Genomic DNA, 16,482 nt, shown 5'->3' with positions numbered 1-16,482 from the left:
ACGTGGGTGCTACTTTTAACACTCAAATATTAATAATAGATTATCTTCCGATTGCCCTATGAGTCTTTCATTTGATGTCAGGGGTTGTTACTATTTCTGTCAACTGTCAAGGTACTCCCTTTCCCCAAAAAAAACTGTCGAGGTACTCAACCACGGTGAATATTCAGAAGATGGAGAAGGAGCGGGTTACCTCATGTTGCCCGTTGGATCATTAGCACATTCGCGTGGAAATAACACTGAAAGCTGAAGTGATTGTAGCTGGAGTACTTGGTGAAGGTAAAGCGACATCCGCATGCTCCACAGTGGGGCGATCAGTCTCACTCTCATCTGAGATCTGACCAGGTCAGAAAGGTTACGAATGGAGAAGCCTCTCAGGCTCTCACTACTTTAGTTTTGTTCCTGAAAGTGTCTTTCTCGTTATTATCTAAAAAGAAGAAAGTGTCTGTCTGAAGTTAGAAGGGACATGGAGAGGGGACACCTAAGTCTTACTCTGCACTGCATCTGAAACTGCACAAGAAACTTCACCGACAGCGCAAGTTCTGATGAACTCACCTAAAATGAGAAACATCTGAACTCGATGGAGTGAAACCAAAAAATGCGTGACTACTATATGAGAAATCTGAAATAAGCAGAAGCAGAGGAAAAAGCCTATTGTATCCCTTCGACAAATTTTTTCTCGAATACGCAGAAGAGATACGTATCTTTGTATTAAGAGGAGGAAAGACATTGAGTCTTATACAACGATCCGGTAGGATCTGTTATAGCATCAAGCAATAGGAAAACATGGCACCTGCAAACAAAAATAGCCTGGGACAATAATTAAGTACTAAAAGAAATACTACAAACAAGATCATATTTAGAACCAACCTTGCAAAAATATTGAGTCGATAGAACTTTGAGACCATGACCTGCAAGCAAACTCGAGGATAATTACCCGCACTACAGAGGTACAGTAGTCGCAGCAAGACCTCTGCAATAGCCTGGGCTGCACAAATTCAAAATGCTGGAACATAAAGGTAGAGTCTTTGCCTCCCTTTCCCAATCCTCGCCCCCCCCCCCCCCAAGTGGACTTCCATCCTTAGAGCATGTTCTCAGCTAAATTCCACTCGAATTCATCGACTAGTCACATGGCAACTTCATCAACCTCCCTGCGGACCATGCCTGCGAGGTCAAACATTCAGCAGAATCTGTTGTTTATTACACAATCTGATCTTACGGTGCCTGCACCAAGTGTCATCTCTGGCGCTAAAGGCGACCTTGGCCCATGTTAACGCAAGTGACACTGCCACATGTGCGAATGCGGCCTCTAGAAACCTAAAGCACACTCCTCTGCTCCTTCTGATCGCATTACATTTCGTCAGAATGGCAGGGAAACAGCACACATTAGCACATAAACTGTATATAGAGTTCTTCGCGCCAAAACCAGCCGGGTCCAGATGCGCACGATCAGTAGCTCCAAAGACTGATCTCGCAGTCGTACTCGTCATCCATCCACGCCGACGGAGCCGCAGTCGACGGTGGCGGGTCGATGAGCATCCCCTGCGCCATGTCAAGGTACCCCTGCATTTCCAACTCCAGCCCATCCTCCACCGGGTAGTAAGGGAAGTCCCCACAGATCTCCGCACACCCTGGGACACCGGGCGCCGCTATCACCGCCGCCTCGGTACCTGCATTGCGCTGTCCGGGCGTTGGGCGGAACAGCTCGGCGGCCTTCACCGCGGCGCGGCGTATCTCCTCGTGCCCTGCCCCCTGCGGCGGCACGCGGAGCCTGCGCGGCGAGTCCGCGAAGTTGAGGCACGCCGCGTGGCCGCGCAGCGCGAGCGCGGCGACGTCGTGCGCGCGCGCCGCCATCTCGGCGGTGTCGAAGGTGCCGAGCCAGATCCGCTGCCTGCCGTGCGGCTCCCGCACCTCGCAGACCCACCTCCCGGGGTTCCTGCTCCGCACGCCCTTGTACACCGGGTGCCTCGTCTCCTTGAACTTGGTCCTCCCCGCCCGCTTCTTGGGCGGCGCCAACGACACCGTCATGTAGGAGTCCTCGTCCCCGTCGCCGCCAGCCGGAGGAGACGGCGTCCCTGACGAGGAGTAGCCACTGCCGAAGTACGTCCAGTCCATCAGTCCACTGGCCTCGAGAAGGGTTTCGAATTGTCTGACTTGGTTTGGATTCGGGAGGGAAAGGGCGGCGACGGTTTATATAGTTATGGATTCGATGGGTTACATGGGACGGCGACGTACGGACGCGGGCACGTGCACTGCTGCAACGCGGCGTGACACAAGGGCGCCAGCTAGGTGAAGCGTGATGTGTGAGCTGGGTCCGCGCGGGACTGTGGTGGTTTGGGCTCGCGCGGGGGGTTGGTTGGGTGCGTTGCTCGGTCGCCTGTCGGACCAGCTGGAGGCCTCGCGGAAGCGGATGGGGACGCGCGCCACGCGCAGGAACGGGCAATTGCGGACTCGGGCTCGGTGGTGGGCCGGCTTTTGCTACTCCAGCTACTCATTTTTATATTTTTTTTAAATCCAAAAATCCAAATGTACGTGTACTTTTTGAAATTTTACAAATCTATATTCCTGCATGTGTCCTACCAACGGACGACAATGGTGTCAGTGGTCTCAGCCTGCATAACGAGGTCACGATGCCATACATGCCAGACGATACCTAGCTATCGCCCGTGGAATAGATGACAAGATTTCCTATTTAAGGGGTGCGTCGGCCCTTCCACTATGCACGCAAGAGAGAGGAGATGGGAGGAGAGGGAGAGGAGAGCATCAAAGTCCTGCTAAAATTTATTAGTATTGGAGGTGAATATCCTAATCTTAATATATTTTTTTTACAAATTATTTAGGTTAGTCATTAGATATCATTTTGGACATAGATTATGTATCATCCAGGATTTAGCGATATTAAACATATATATATTTTTTGATAGTTGTAACTGTTAGACATATGTTTTTTTAGAAATAGTTATATCTTTTAGACGTATGTTTTTTGGATAGTTGCACTGTTATTAGATTTAGATTTTTTAAGCAACGTAGAGTAACTATTAAACTAAGTTTTTTTTTTATAGTTTTACTGTTATTAGATCTAATTTTTTTTAGCAATGTATAACGACAGTTAGATTTAGGTTTAAGAGCAATATAGAGTAACATTAGTTGTTTATTTTATTATGTTATGTTATTTAGTTTATTATCGATCGTGGGTATGCGTGTCAGATAAGTGTTATTTCAAGATTTTTATAGAGAAGATGACATTATTTATGTTACTATTAGTATTCTATTTAATTCTTGTTTTGCAGACCATAATTATCATATAAATTTGCAGGAATGGTTGTCGACCACTCGGAGCTGCATAACCCACGTGTGGATGACAAGCATAGCTCCTACCTAACCGCTATTAAGACGATTGAGCTTCTGGTACTTCGATCACGGGTTCTGGATCAGCTCATGAGGATAGACGAGTGTTGGATCTCTAGGTTTTTCTATAGATTCCACTCACGTCTTCTATTGTTTGTGAAGTGTTGTACTTACATTGTATTTTATTTGCAGGTTGCGCGGGGTTGTGCTTCTTTTGCTCTGTAGGCTTGTGGAGGCAGGCGCGGGGCTCAGGTGAGTAGAGTCTACATGGCGGTTCATTTTGATCGGGCCTTGCTCGCAGCGCTCGTGGACAGGTAGAGGTCAGAGATGCACATGTTTCATCTTCCATGCATATAGATGACACTTACACTTGAAAACATCTCACTCCTGCTTGCCCTACCCTGCCTAGGCCAAGCGGTGGGTGCGAGGGACGTAGGTCCCACTTGGCATGACGGCATTTTGGGATGGTTAGGTGCCCTTGTGTGAAGGGACAACACCACCGCATACAAGACGTTATCCGAGTTAGAGACGTATGGACCTAAAAAAGGTTTCTACTCCATTTTGTGGTATGTTACTTAATATATGTTCCTTCACGATTAATGTTCTAACTTTATATGCTTAATATTTTTCATTTTTTGATTGATAGGTGGATTATATCCACCCCACGAGGGACGATAACACTGTTTCTAACATGTTTTGCTCCATCAACTACATGCAAAGTTTGATGATTTTGATGACATACAAGCGGCGACAGAGTACCTAGAGCAAGTCACCAGGGAGGGTACCACGAGTTACGCAGCTAACTTTGGTGCCTTCCTCAGCCGGGGTCATATGCAGGACGAGATAGAGGCCTCCCAGTTAGGCGGAGCACCTCTTGTAGGTACGCAACAAACCTAGGAGGCAGTGGTGGACACAACATTTTAACAATATGTATATATAGCTAAAAAATTTGTGTTGCCGTACTCATGATGTTGTGGCAATGCTCTGCTACACTAGTACATCACATCCCTGCTACGCTCGTGCTTGCGCTGCCATGGTAGCACCATACCGTGCTCGCACCGTCTCTCCCTGTTGTGCTCGCGCCACTGCTAGGCTCGGTGCCATCCTCCTCCATCTCATGAGTGTGTTTGGGTGTTGGGCCACCGGGATGTCCCTGCACATTTGGGCACTTGGGGATTGGACGATTGGGCGTTGATAGCTTGCCGTGTTGGGCTTAGGCCATTGCGTGTTGCCACATTGGGCTTTGCCTCTTGGGCCACCAGGGCTACCCCGGTTGTAGTGAGAAAAAGGCAAATGCGTAGGAGACTAACCCAAGTCTTTGGGCACGTCGATTGTCACTACATGCCTCACCGAGTCATTTGGTGCGTCCTCAACTATTGCATGTGATTCGCCAACTCATCATGCATGTCCTCAACCAATTGCATGATCACGTTCACCACTTCACCGAGTCTCCATGCATTCACTTCTACCGCAAAACGTGTCACAACCGCTACATACAATGGATCGCTAACAAACTGCGCCTAGCGTTATGTTTGATTGTAGCATATAAATACATATGCTGCTTTCATCAATAACTAATGCACTCAGTTATTATTCCTAAAACAAATATGATATATAATTAATTTTTTATGAAAAAATTTAAGTGTACATATGTACACCCATGTTCTCACTTGTGCCCACACATGCTAGGAGGAGTACGAGATGCTAGATTCCAGCGGCCGACCTTTGCGGATAGTGGTCTCTCTAGACCCACTCACATGCTCAATGGATCACGTGAGAGCACAGGGCTGCAGGACACCGATACCGTATGAGCATAGGAGGACCATCTTGAAAATGGGATACATTTAGGGTTTAGTGAGTACTTTAGTAGCTATGTTGCTTTAATAAGATATTGTTGATATTTTATTCTACTATATTAGTATCTTACATCTGACTTATTTTTTTAGTTTTTGTCCTCCGTCAACATCGCGTTAGAGACTCCAAGCAATCATTCTATCTCTTGGTTCACGCAGTAGAATCCATGTTCTATCCCCACATTGTGATATTTACATCCATATACTATGAACCTTTGTGAATTAAATTGCTAGCTTCTAATCTCTTAGATTAATCCACTATTAAAAATATCTCTAGAATGGAATCACAACTATTTAAAAAAATTCAATTTTTTTTATTTCATAATCATCCCTAATTCATTTAAAAATTAAATAAAATTCCAACAGACGACATATATCAATAGATGACATGAGTATAGAATTACAAAATTTCAAAACTGACATATATATATATATATTAATTTAAAAAATAAAAAAATCTTGAAAGAAACCCCAAGGAGAAGTATCGTGATCTTACTCATAGGCTGGGCTTTAAGGCGGACGGTTTGATGTGCTCTCGTGTGAGTTGGCGAGCGCGTGATCTTGTGTTGGAGTCGTATGAGCTGATGGACATCCGACGGATAGACGTGCTGTTGGGTTTGGTCCCGTTTTCTGTTGATGCTGACACCGTCGCTTTTTGAATCCTTCAACGTGCTGTTGGGTTTGATCCGGTTTTCTGTTGATGCTGACACCAATGGGTCGGGCGTAGAAAGTGCAAGAAAAATTATCGCCATCACAAATTCACAGTGGCACTGTACTACGGCTTATCTTCGTTGGATATACTTGTGAGTTTGCTCGATTTGGTCAGCTCTTACTTCTGCTGTCCGCGGTTCAGTGGATTTTGTCTGCAAAAGGTGAAGACTAGCCAGCTTGGACACTGAGATAGCGTCAAACTAACAGACCTCTTTTCTCAGGAACAAATCTAACTACGCAGTAATAAAAGTGAGTTGGTTAATGAACCACATCGTTAATCCGTCTTTGTCGTGTCAATTATGCGCCTTCGAAAGGGAACCTGGGGCCGGCGTGGTTGATTGTGCCGGAGGTTAGCAAAGCAACCCAGGTTCACGGCGCTGGGCAATGGGCACAGAGATCCTAGATTCGCAGCAGCTCTGGGACAACTGCACGGCGGGGGCACGAATGGCACGGTGACCCATACGTCCGTGACGCCATGATTCGATTCGTTTCGGCCGCGCTCCGGCCCGCGGTGCCGCCAGGTGCTCCGTACCGCCGCGGCCTCTGGTGGGGCGTGTCGCGGCCCCACGCCAAGCCGCGCTTTGCTCGTCCGGCAACTTGTGCGCGCTCAGGCAAGGGCCAGGGTGGACCACTGCATGCCCAGCGGCCGCACCCGCGGGCAGCATGGGGCGGAGTGTTTTGTCGTTGCGTCAGTACTGCATCCATGTATTCTCAGATGGGTGCGGGGACGGGGCGGACACGTGTTGATCACGGAGGAGGCTAGTTCTCTGCGTGCTGCTGCGCGTCGTTTGGATCACGTACGGGCATAAGGCCACTCCCACTACTGTACTTTCTTAGGTGATATTTTAAAGGAGTGAGAGTAAAAAATTAATATTAAAAAATAAAGTTTTAATGTATGATATTTATATGTTATTTCTTTAGATCTCTTAAAATAATTAATGGTTGCATATACTATAATCAAAATTATCATTTTTGATAGGTAACCAACTAGGTTGCCTCACGGGAAAAGAATGAGTGAGTATTGCTTATGTTATGGAGGGCACAGAAAATCGAATGTGAGGGGGAGAAAGAGCATAAGGAAGAAACTAGTTTCTTTTATAAAAAACAAGTTTCATCTCTCTCATCTTTAAATAGCTGAACATATCAACTTTTTTTTTTACATGGATACCTAATTAATATCTAAGAAATCAATTATATTGGAGCTAAGTACGTACGTTTGTTTTGTTGTACCCCTTCAGTTATAAATACATTATATTTTGGATAAGGTCTGATCAAATTTTTAAAATTTTAACTATTAATAACTTTTAGAATATTTAGCTTTATAACATGTTAATTACACGTGTAGATTTTTCTTAAAAAATACTTTCATATTATCATAAACCTATTGAATTTTATAAATATATTCTAGTTAAAAATAGTAATCAAAGCTACGCATCGAAGACCGTGAATGTCCAAAACATAAAAAAAAGACCGAAGGGAGTAGGCTATTATCAAAGATTCAATAATATCAACGAACTTTGCAAATATGAACTACTACCAAAATTTGGTACTGACAACTGAAGAGTATCACGCACTCCATCTCCAATGGTTACTCAAAATGGTATCTGTCAGAATATGCTAATGCCACCACAACTAGCAAAATAGCAGTATAACTTAAACAGATTTCCTATTTATGCTCGCAAAAATGTGCTATATACATCCTAGATCCTTTTCCCTTAAGTGTAAATGATCTTTTCTAAATTTTAACTAATACTTTTTTGGTGGAGACCAGTTGGTTGTTTGTTTCAATCGATAAACAAAGACTTGAGCTCAATAAAAGTATAAGTTGTTTAACCGTAAGACAATCCATAATTTAATTATCACTTTTGTCAAACCTCGTATGCCCAAAATATAGCTAAATTTGGATCAATTTCACACACCTTTGAAACATACGGATTTGTTCTAAGACAATGTTCGTCGTCCTTCTAGCACCGTTGGGTCAAGGTACAGTCTTCACCACGCGAGAGCTGGATATATAGCTAGGGAGTAGGGAGTAGGGGGATAGGTGTGATAGCCCAACGGTTGAATTGACTACAATATTTTTTGCAAAAAATCATGGGACGATGGGACAGAGTGAGAGCAACATATTACATAGAGTAGGGAAAAAGGTCGGTCGGCAATAGGAGGAGGCAAAGATGCATCAATGAAGAGGTTGGGGGGTGACGATTACGATAACGAGGTATAGCGTCGAAGGTTGAAGCTGGCCGTGAAGGGTTCCATATCGAGGTTGTGCTAAAATAAAGAATCTTTAATGGTAATATAGAATAAGTCTGGTCTAGATACAATAGAGCTTAATTAGAAAGATAGATTCACACCGAAACTTCATTTGCATCATATGCATCCATAACTTGATACTCTCTTAGACTAATATCGTAAGTTGTTTTAAAATTCTTGTTGGTCAATTTTTTAAATTTTGACCATCAATAGATAAAAAGTTATATATTTAGTTTGACAACATAAAAAGACATAACTAGACCCCTAATGAAAAATACTATTACAATGTATAAGTTTTTATGTGAATGAAAATATTTTTTTATAGGAATTACGAGTCAAAGTGTCCTTATATATGGAGCCCATCTCTTAATTGTTACCGAAGGAAGAGGTTCACTCCTACATGAAATCTATCGCTTTTCTTGGGTGTGCTAAAAACAAACATTTGTCTGGTTATACACAAATGACTATCATATTTTCAAATTAAAAACAATATAGTTACGACAAACGACCGTGCCACTGCAGCAACTGAATATGCATAGATGTAGCTACCAACCCGACCGTTGTTCTGTTCACCTTTCTTTTCAATGTCCAAACCCCCCAAAAGCAAAAGTTAACACGCCCACAGATTTAAGTTAAACTACGATTTGCATAAGCAGAGAGTGTTTAGGAAAGGGTAATTAAGGCGGAGCGATGCGCCGCGCGCACATCATCTTATAGCTGATCCGCCGCCAAATTACCAATTTGCACGGTACAAGGTTACATTGTTACACAGCTACATCCACTTGTACAACAGCGGATCCACCTACTTGGCATTCCAATCAAGCCAAGTAAAAGTTAATATAAAAAGGAGACCTTCCTTTCTGACTCCACACCAGACCACATATTCCGAGTGGTAAAAAGAGAGGAGAAAATAGAGCGATACTGGCATCTTCCGGCAGATGAAGCTATCCTACTGTACATATGAAGGCTGGCCTGCATAAATTAATGGAGAGAAAAGATGATGATCAACGGACGGGCACCTGTATGTACCTCTTTATCTCTCCCGTATCATTCCGGCTAGCTTCCAAGTTCAGGAGGAGTATTATCTGCAGCAATACACTAGTGGTAGAACTTATTAGTTCCATCGCCATCCATTATTATTGTCATCACCATTACCGGTATCTACGGATCACGGTAGCTCCAGAGGCTCTCCCCGGCCTCTGACGGGTCCGGCGAGTCGTCGGACGAGTTGCGGCTGAGCCTCGGGGGGCTCATCATCATCCCGGCGGCCATGTTGCGCAGGAACTGCGGCGTATCGAAGAGCGCCTCCTCGTCCAGGAAGTACGGATTCCCCGTACTGCTGCCGCCTTCCTGCTGTGCGGCCGCGCTGCTCGCCGCAGCAGCAGCCGCACTGCTCCCGCCGATCTGCTGAGACGCTGTTCCAGCGGCCACGGGAGCAATGCCGCGTCCGGGAGCGTCACAGGGCAGCTGCTGCAGTGACGCGGCGGCCTCCGCGGCTGCGGCACGGATGTCATCCGCGGAGGTGGACGCCGGCGCGGGGCGCGACGCGGCCAGGTCCGGGAAGTTGAGCGCCGCGTTGGGCCCCCGCAGCGCGCGGGCGGCCACGTCGTACGCTACGGCGGCCATCTCCGCCGTCGGGAACGTGCCGAGCCAGATGCGGCGCGTCTTCCTAGGCTCCCGGATCTCCGACACCCACTTGCCGCTCCGGCTCCGGATGCCGCGGTAGAAGGGGTGCTTCCCCGACGACCGCGGCGACTGCGGTCCGCCGTGCCCAGACATTCAGCGTTAGGGCAGCAGCAGCTCCACTCCACTACACCCAATGACTATGTACATGGCTGATGGCTCTCGACCTACACTATCTGCATGTGTGCAGGGATATCAGTTACCTGTGGCTGCGCGAGTGCATGCAGGTTGCCAGGAAACGCACGAGGAGAACGCGGCTATATAAAGAGGCGGCGGAGCGGGCGGGAAGCGTCAGGGACGCCATGGCGCTTCGCTTGCGATGTGCTGGACGCGAACAACGATTCTGGTAAATAATATCGCAGCCACAGAACCCCCCCCCCCCCCTGTTGCTTCCGGGCAAGTGGACAGTGTGTTTTTTAAACTTTCTTGCTGGATTAGTATAAGCTGAGGGGATCCTTGTCGGGCTTCTTTTTCTTTTCTTCTATGGATTGCGCAATTTGCTTGCCAAAGTTTGGCGGTGACTACCGCTATGATTTAACATAAGTTATAAACTAAGTACAGTAGCAACCTGCCATAACAAAAAATTGCTCTGCTAGTTGCCACTGCTCGGCCCACTTTTCGGGGAAAATCAGTAGTGGAATTTTGGCTAGTAAAATTGGGAACAATTTTGCTAGAATATCGTCAATCATTGACGCTTACACACAGAATGACATTAACATTGCTTCCCAAAATATGGCCCAGCCAAAACACCGAGCCGCGGATTAGCCAACATGATCTGGTTGGAACGGGATAGCATGTGGTAGTTTCAAAGAGGTTTTACCTTAAAGGTCTCAAGTTTCAAAATTCCAAGTTTCAAAGTGTTTTCATCACAGCTCCCGAGCTCCGAGCAATACATGAAAGTTTCGGGATTTGTTTCTGAAACTTTTCTCATTTGAAAATGAAGTGAGGTAAATCAGGGCGCCGTTCCAAAATAACCTTTGATCCATGGGTGAAGAAGCTACTTCTTAATCATTTTTTTGAAACGAGCTTCTTAATCATTTTGTCTAGCGGTTTCTGTTTTCTCCCACTCTTATGATATGTGTAAGTGTGGTTGTTCTCACACGTACGAACCCTTTTATAGCCAATTTTTATCAAGCTGCAACAGTATGTCATGTCCTGCAGACAACATACGAACATCCAACTAAAGTACCCTCAAAATTACTTCCAAATGACCACAAAAAAATATGCTAGTATTTACCGGAGCACATTTTGAGATCGATAATTTGCTGATGGACTCTAGAATATACTGCTATTTATCAGAACATGCCATGCTCATTAGAATGTTATTTATTTTGAAACACAAGAAGAAGCATGTGTACAGTCTTAATTGCCCTTTTACACTAGGCCGATTGGTTTCTGAACCTTCCTGGATGACCTTGGGTTTTCTTGGGTGTTTGGACCAATTCACAAGCCTAAAAAACGGCCTTGTCTTAACCGGAGTATATTTTATGATACTCTAACAAACAACCGTTATTATAGTGCTCTTAGAGTATGCAACGTAACTATGCACGTTCTACTCGACTGAATGCCCAAATAGAGAATAGAGATGGTTTTTGCAAGCTCTTGTTTGCTTGATTTTGGGCTACTGCTCGATCAAGAGAATGATCAGCAAGCAATAAAATTTTATGCTCTCGGACAAGTGAGCAGCTCTCACGTATAGTATGTGTTTTTTCTGACGCACATGAACTTAAAAAGAGGGACTGCATTAAAAATGGAAAGTGACCATAAAAATATAGAACCTTCCGTTTGTATCATTGTATGGCGGCTTGATGGAGTTCAATCTCAACCTTGACGCGCGGCGGCGCGAGTACTTTTGAGCGAATGGGCGCCATGAGACCAATGGAACGAAAGATTTGGGAGCAACGACAAGCAGAGTGGCCGGGGCGCGGGCGGGTGCTATGTAGCGCAGGAGAAGGGCCGGCCCGTCGCGACGTACGAGTGTACGACCACTTTGTCCAGAGCCTAGCTGGCAGAGAGATACGATTTGTTTCCTAACCAATGTATATCTCATGCATATCCTAATAGCTGTAACGATCCTAGAGATCGATTGTAATCCCCAAACTTGCTCCCGGCGTGAGCTGTATGTTAACGAAACCCCGCGGCATGCTGCCACGCATGGTCTTCCCCAATCTCCCTCTCTCTCGACAGCTGCGGTGTTTGGTGCGTCTCACCAGCAGAGTTCAAAAATACGTCGGTTACCGCTCAAAATGTGAAGTAACCGACCGTCCCGGTCCGGTTCGGTTTCATAATACGATTGGTAACCAAATTTGAAGTCAAAAATTCAAATAGATTTTGAAAAAACTCAAAAAATTCAGAAAAAAAATCCCATAAAAAACTAGATGTAATTCTAAGACTATCTGCGAAAAGAATTTAAAAAAAATATCGTTTGCATCACCAAATAGCTGCTCAAACATTGATAGTTGGTAAAAAGGCCGAAAATGATTAAAAGGCTGAAAATAAAAAAAAAATGTCGTTTGCATCACTGTCGGGCTTCGTCGATCCTTCGCATCCCTAACATGTTTGTCAACTTCACAAGTCCCTCTACAACCTCAAGCAGTCGCCTCGTGAGTGGTACCAGTGTTTCGCCACCTATGCTCGTACTATGCCTCGATGTCTAACATGCTTCTATTGGTGCTTCACTTCGGCAAGGACGTGTCATACCTTCTACTCTACGTTGATGACATCATCATCATAACATCATCCGTTGAGCTCCTCACTCACATTTCACTCTCTGCTTGCACAACATGTTTGCAATGATGGACCTTGTTGATCTACACTACTTCCTTGGGATTTCTATGACACACTCTTCTTAAGGCTTGTTTTTGTCACAATGCTAGTATGCTATTGACCTCAGCGGGCCAGCATGGCTGAGTGAGATTTGGCCACGACCCTTATGGACACTCAAGCCAAGTTGTACACGGATTGCTGGTGACCTCATCGCTGACGCAACTGGGTATCGAAGTCTCGATGGTGTTCTTCAACATCTAACGCTAACACATCCTGACATCACCTATGCCATGCAACAGGTATGTCTACACATGCATGCTCCTCATGAACCTCACCTTGCGATTGATCAAGCGTATTCTAAGGTACATCAAGGGCACATTAGATTTTGCTCTACATCTACATGCCATGTCATCTTTTTTTGAGACTGCATACCCCGATATGGATTGGGCTGGCTATCTGGACACTCTCATTCCACCTCAGGTTTCTATGTCTACCTCGGTGACAACTTGATCTCCCGGTCATCCAAACGACAAACGACCATGTCTCGTTTGAGTGACAAGGCAGACTACAGGGTTGTTGCTCACGATGTGGTTGAATGTTGCTGGCTGCAACAACTTCTCCAGGAATTGTATCTTCCACTTTAGTCCGCTACTGTCGTCTATTTGTGACAATGTCAGGGCCATCTACATGTCTTCCAACCCCCTTTAACATCGCCAAACCAAGCATATTAAGATCACATCCACTTTGTGCAGGAAAATGTTTAGATTGGTCATGTTCGTGCCATCCAATCTCCAGTTTACCGATATCATGACTAAGTGGTTGCCTACTTAGCTGTTTCTTGATTTTCAGTCCATTTTATGCATCTGAAAACCTCTCACTGTGACTGTAGGCATGGGCGGAGCATTGCCGTGGCCAGGGTGGGCTGTGGTCTCCTGGTCCAATAAGTTTTTTATATTTTATAATGTATTTTTTACATCTTGTAGTGTATTTTAAATCTAACCTTTCATATTTCATTGATTTGACCCCTTTTAATCCAGTTGTAACTCATTTAACTTCACCGTCCTCTTCTAAATTTCGACCTAAGCTTTGCACTGACTGTCTGGATGTTAGCAATACTATTTGTTTCCTAACCAATGAATACCTCTTGCATATCCTAACAAACAGCTGTAACGATCCTAGAGATCGATTGTAATCCCTAAACCTGCTCCCAGCGCGAACTATATATAAATGGTAAAGCTAGAGCTCGGACGTTCGATATATCAAATGTTGCAACTGCCCGTCGCAACATCAAAGACTAACGTCTACAATATTTGAAATCAACGTCCGCAACATCAAAAAAATGCACTAAAAAAGCACACAGATCCGGACTCTAAAAAATTATCCATTTGAGTTAATTCCTATATTCCGAGATGCAACATACGAAAATAACTTCTGCAATAAAATTTTATAACGTTTGAAACATTAGAAATGTGAAAATATAGGAATTAACTTGAATGGATAATTTTTTTGGGTTCGAATCTGTACATAAGAGATTCTAGGATGCAACGTTCTCGAAAAACTTATGCAACAAATTTTCATAATATCTGAAATATTAAAGATATATATGAATTAACTCGAATGGATAATTTTTCGGATCCGAATCTATATGCAAGAGATTCCCGGAACGCAACATACGGAAATAACTACGGCAATAAATTTTCATAACATCTTAAATATTAAATTTAACATCTAAAATATTAGAGATGTAAAAATATTTTTAGACTGATCCAATAATACTATAACTAAGTGGACCGTCCGTTCGATACATCTTACGAAGGTAGTATTTCCGTTAATATGACCATGCGGCATGCTGCCGCGCGTGGTCTTCCTCCCCAACCCCCTCGTATACTCGGAGTCTTAGGCTTTTCTCTGATCCAAACCGTAAAATCTTTCCTGGGAGAGACGCGCACTATTGGGGACATGTAGGCCCGCCCCCGCATGGCCGGATGCCCTGGGGTCTATCTCATCTGGGAATACCTCGTTGCCCGTCGCCGTCGCTACACCACGACGCGCTCCACTTTTGGTATGGCCGTATCGGCGCGCGGCGGGGTCCGTGTGCCCTGTGCTGTACTCGCAACTCGCAAGCAAGCTGGCAAGCAATTAACTGTCTGATGCAAATTCGCCGGTGGTCGCGGCATATGCATCGCGTTCCCGCCGCGTTTTAAATATGCTCAGCGTTGCTTCATTTGCCTCGTTGATCTCCCCCCAAATGGCCAAATATGCGAGGACATCTGGACATGGACATGTTTCGCTCCAGCACATTTTCCTCGGGATCATATGTTGAAAGGGATTTATGTTTCGGACCAAGATCCGATTTTTGCTAGCATGAGATCAAGTAGGATCAGATTGTTGAAAGGGCGTTGTGCTTCAGATTGCTCTTTGGTTCCTGAGGTCTCCATTCTGAGCTCCTAGGAGTGGAGAATATCACTATCCTATTTTTTAAAAAGGGAAATTTCAAGAGAGAGAGAGAGAGAGAGAGAGAGAGAGATCTTGTGCAAGTTACCTCCACAATGTTTGGCAGTTTTTATCACGGTTTCACTGAGCAAATTGTGTAGTGACGTGGACTTAAACAAAATGGTTAGTGGCTTTAGTGATCGTGGATGATGAATAAAATGTTCCCTCCTCCAAAAACGCAAAATAGTAAAATGGAGCCAAACACACAAGTGCTCCACTGTTTCAGTTGTGGCACTATATCGAACATGTTCAACGTTCGATCGTATTCACTTAAAGTTCAGCTTTTTTAAGGTGCGGTAGGTACCGTGCATGGCCAAAGATGACCTGGAATCATGTTCTTGTGGTTGACTATACATAATATATTGACTACCCAAGGACTGCTACGAATTGTAAAAAATATGTCTATTTTTATCCACGACATTTTATGATTAGTAGCTAAAAGTGGCAAAAAATAAGAACATGCGATAAGCACGGTGATTGGATCTAAGTGTGTGAGATTATCAAACAGGACTCGATCTCTAGTTCTCGAAAAAAAAAGCACCTCGTGTGTCTCTTGTAATCGTGACATGGTCGCTCAGTAATAGCGTGTGGGTTGTAGCCGACTTACGATGTTTTTTCTTAATGTTAATTTAATATATTCGGGATGTGGAGTTTTTTTTTTTGGCAAAAATCTTAAAAAAGGGGAATGCACTCGTAACAACCATGGATTTCTATCCCCATAGGCTATCAAAGCGATAAGGTGCGGTGCTCAAATGCTGGCTTTGGAGTTGACATCACAATCCCAGGTGGGTAAATTATCATTTTTCTTCCCATGGGAATTCTCTTCTCCGATCCGATGAAGTCTGAACATATATGCCCTAGTTTCCTAAAGGTAGGCGTAGTCTGTGTTGTTACAACACAGAACAGCAGGTGAATGTCCGGTGCCACCATGCTTACGTGTTTCGCCACTGTATGCATCCCAAAATCTTTTTGCCGAAGGATGTGTCCCAAAATCTTTTTTTTAAGAATATGGAGAGTCGATTGTAACGTAAAGAAAAGAGATAGTGTATTATAAATTTTAAGATAAGAGAGTCTTAAAATTAAATTTTTTATGATGCATGTGGTGCACACAAATATAAGGATTTTGAGAATTAATTCTTTGGATAACACAAGTTTTAATAATTTTTCTCATCATCTTTAAGTAGAGTGACCAAGACAATCTTATCAAGTATTGATTTGATCAGGATAGAAAAAATATTTTGTATAGTATAATTTAGATGTTATATCGGGAAGCGTGTCATATTCATTGTTTTGATTAAGAGGAGATATTGCTGTTTGTTATCATCATGAGTTTTAATATAAAAACCATTATGATGGATATATTTATAACTTAATAAAA

At 44.2% G+C, this 16,482-nt stretch overlaps 2 protein-coding genes across 2 annotated transcripts; both read right to left on the bottom strand.

Annotated features, from left to right (window-relative positions):
* Positions 1-1,135: 1,135 nt before the first annotated feature.
* Positions 1,136-2,172, bottom strand: LOC133889135 (dehydration-responsive element-binding protein 1E-like). Its single transcript, XM_062329601.1, has one exon. It carries the CDS (start codon positions 2,110-2,112, stop codon positions 1,447-1,449), a length of 666 nt encoding a protein of 221 aa, XP_062185585.1. The 5' UTR covers positions 2,113-2,172; the 3' UTR covers positions 1,136-1,446.
* A 6,652-nt stretch (positions 2,173-8,824) lies between these two features.
* On the bottom strand, positions 8,825-10,233 carry LOC133887722 (ethylene-responsive transcription factor ERF027-like). The gene has a single exon (XM_062327689.1). It carries the CDS (start codon positions 9,939-9,941, stop codon positions 9,324-9,326), a length of 618 nt encoding a protein of 205 aa, XP_062183673.1. The 5' UTR covers positions 9,942-10,233; the 3' UTR covers positions 8,825-9,323.
* Between the last annotated feature and the right edge of the window lie 6,249 nt (positions 10,234-16,482).

The sequence above is a fragment of the Phragmites australis genome, chromosome 13 (assembly GCF_958298935.1).
Source record: "Phragmites australis chromosome 13, lpPhrAust1.1, whole genome shotgun sequence".
Lineage (NCBI taxonomy): Eukaryota > Viridiplantae > Streptophyta > Magnoliopsida > Poales > Poaceae > Phragmites > Phragmites australis.
The sequence above is the reverse complement of the archived record's forward strand: the minus strand, read 5'-3'. Positions and strand labels throughout refer to the sequence as shown.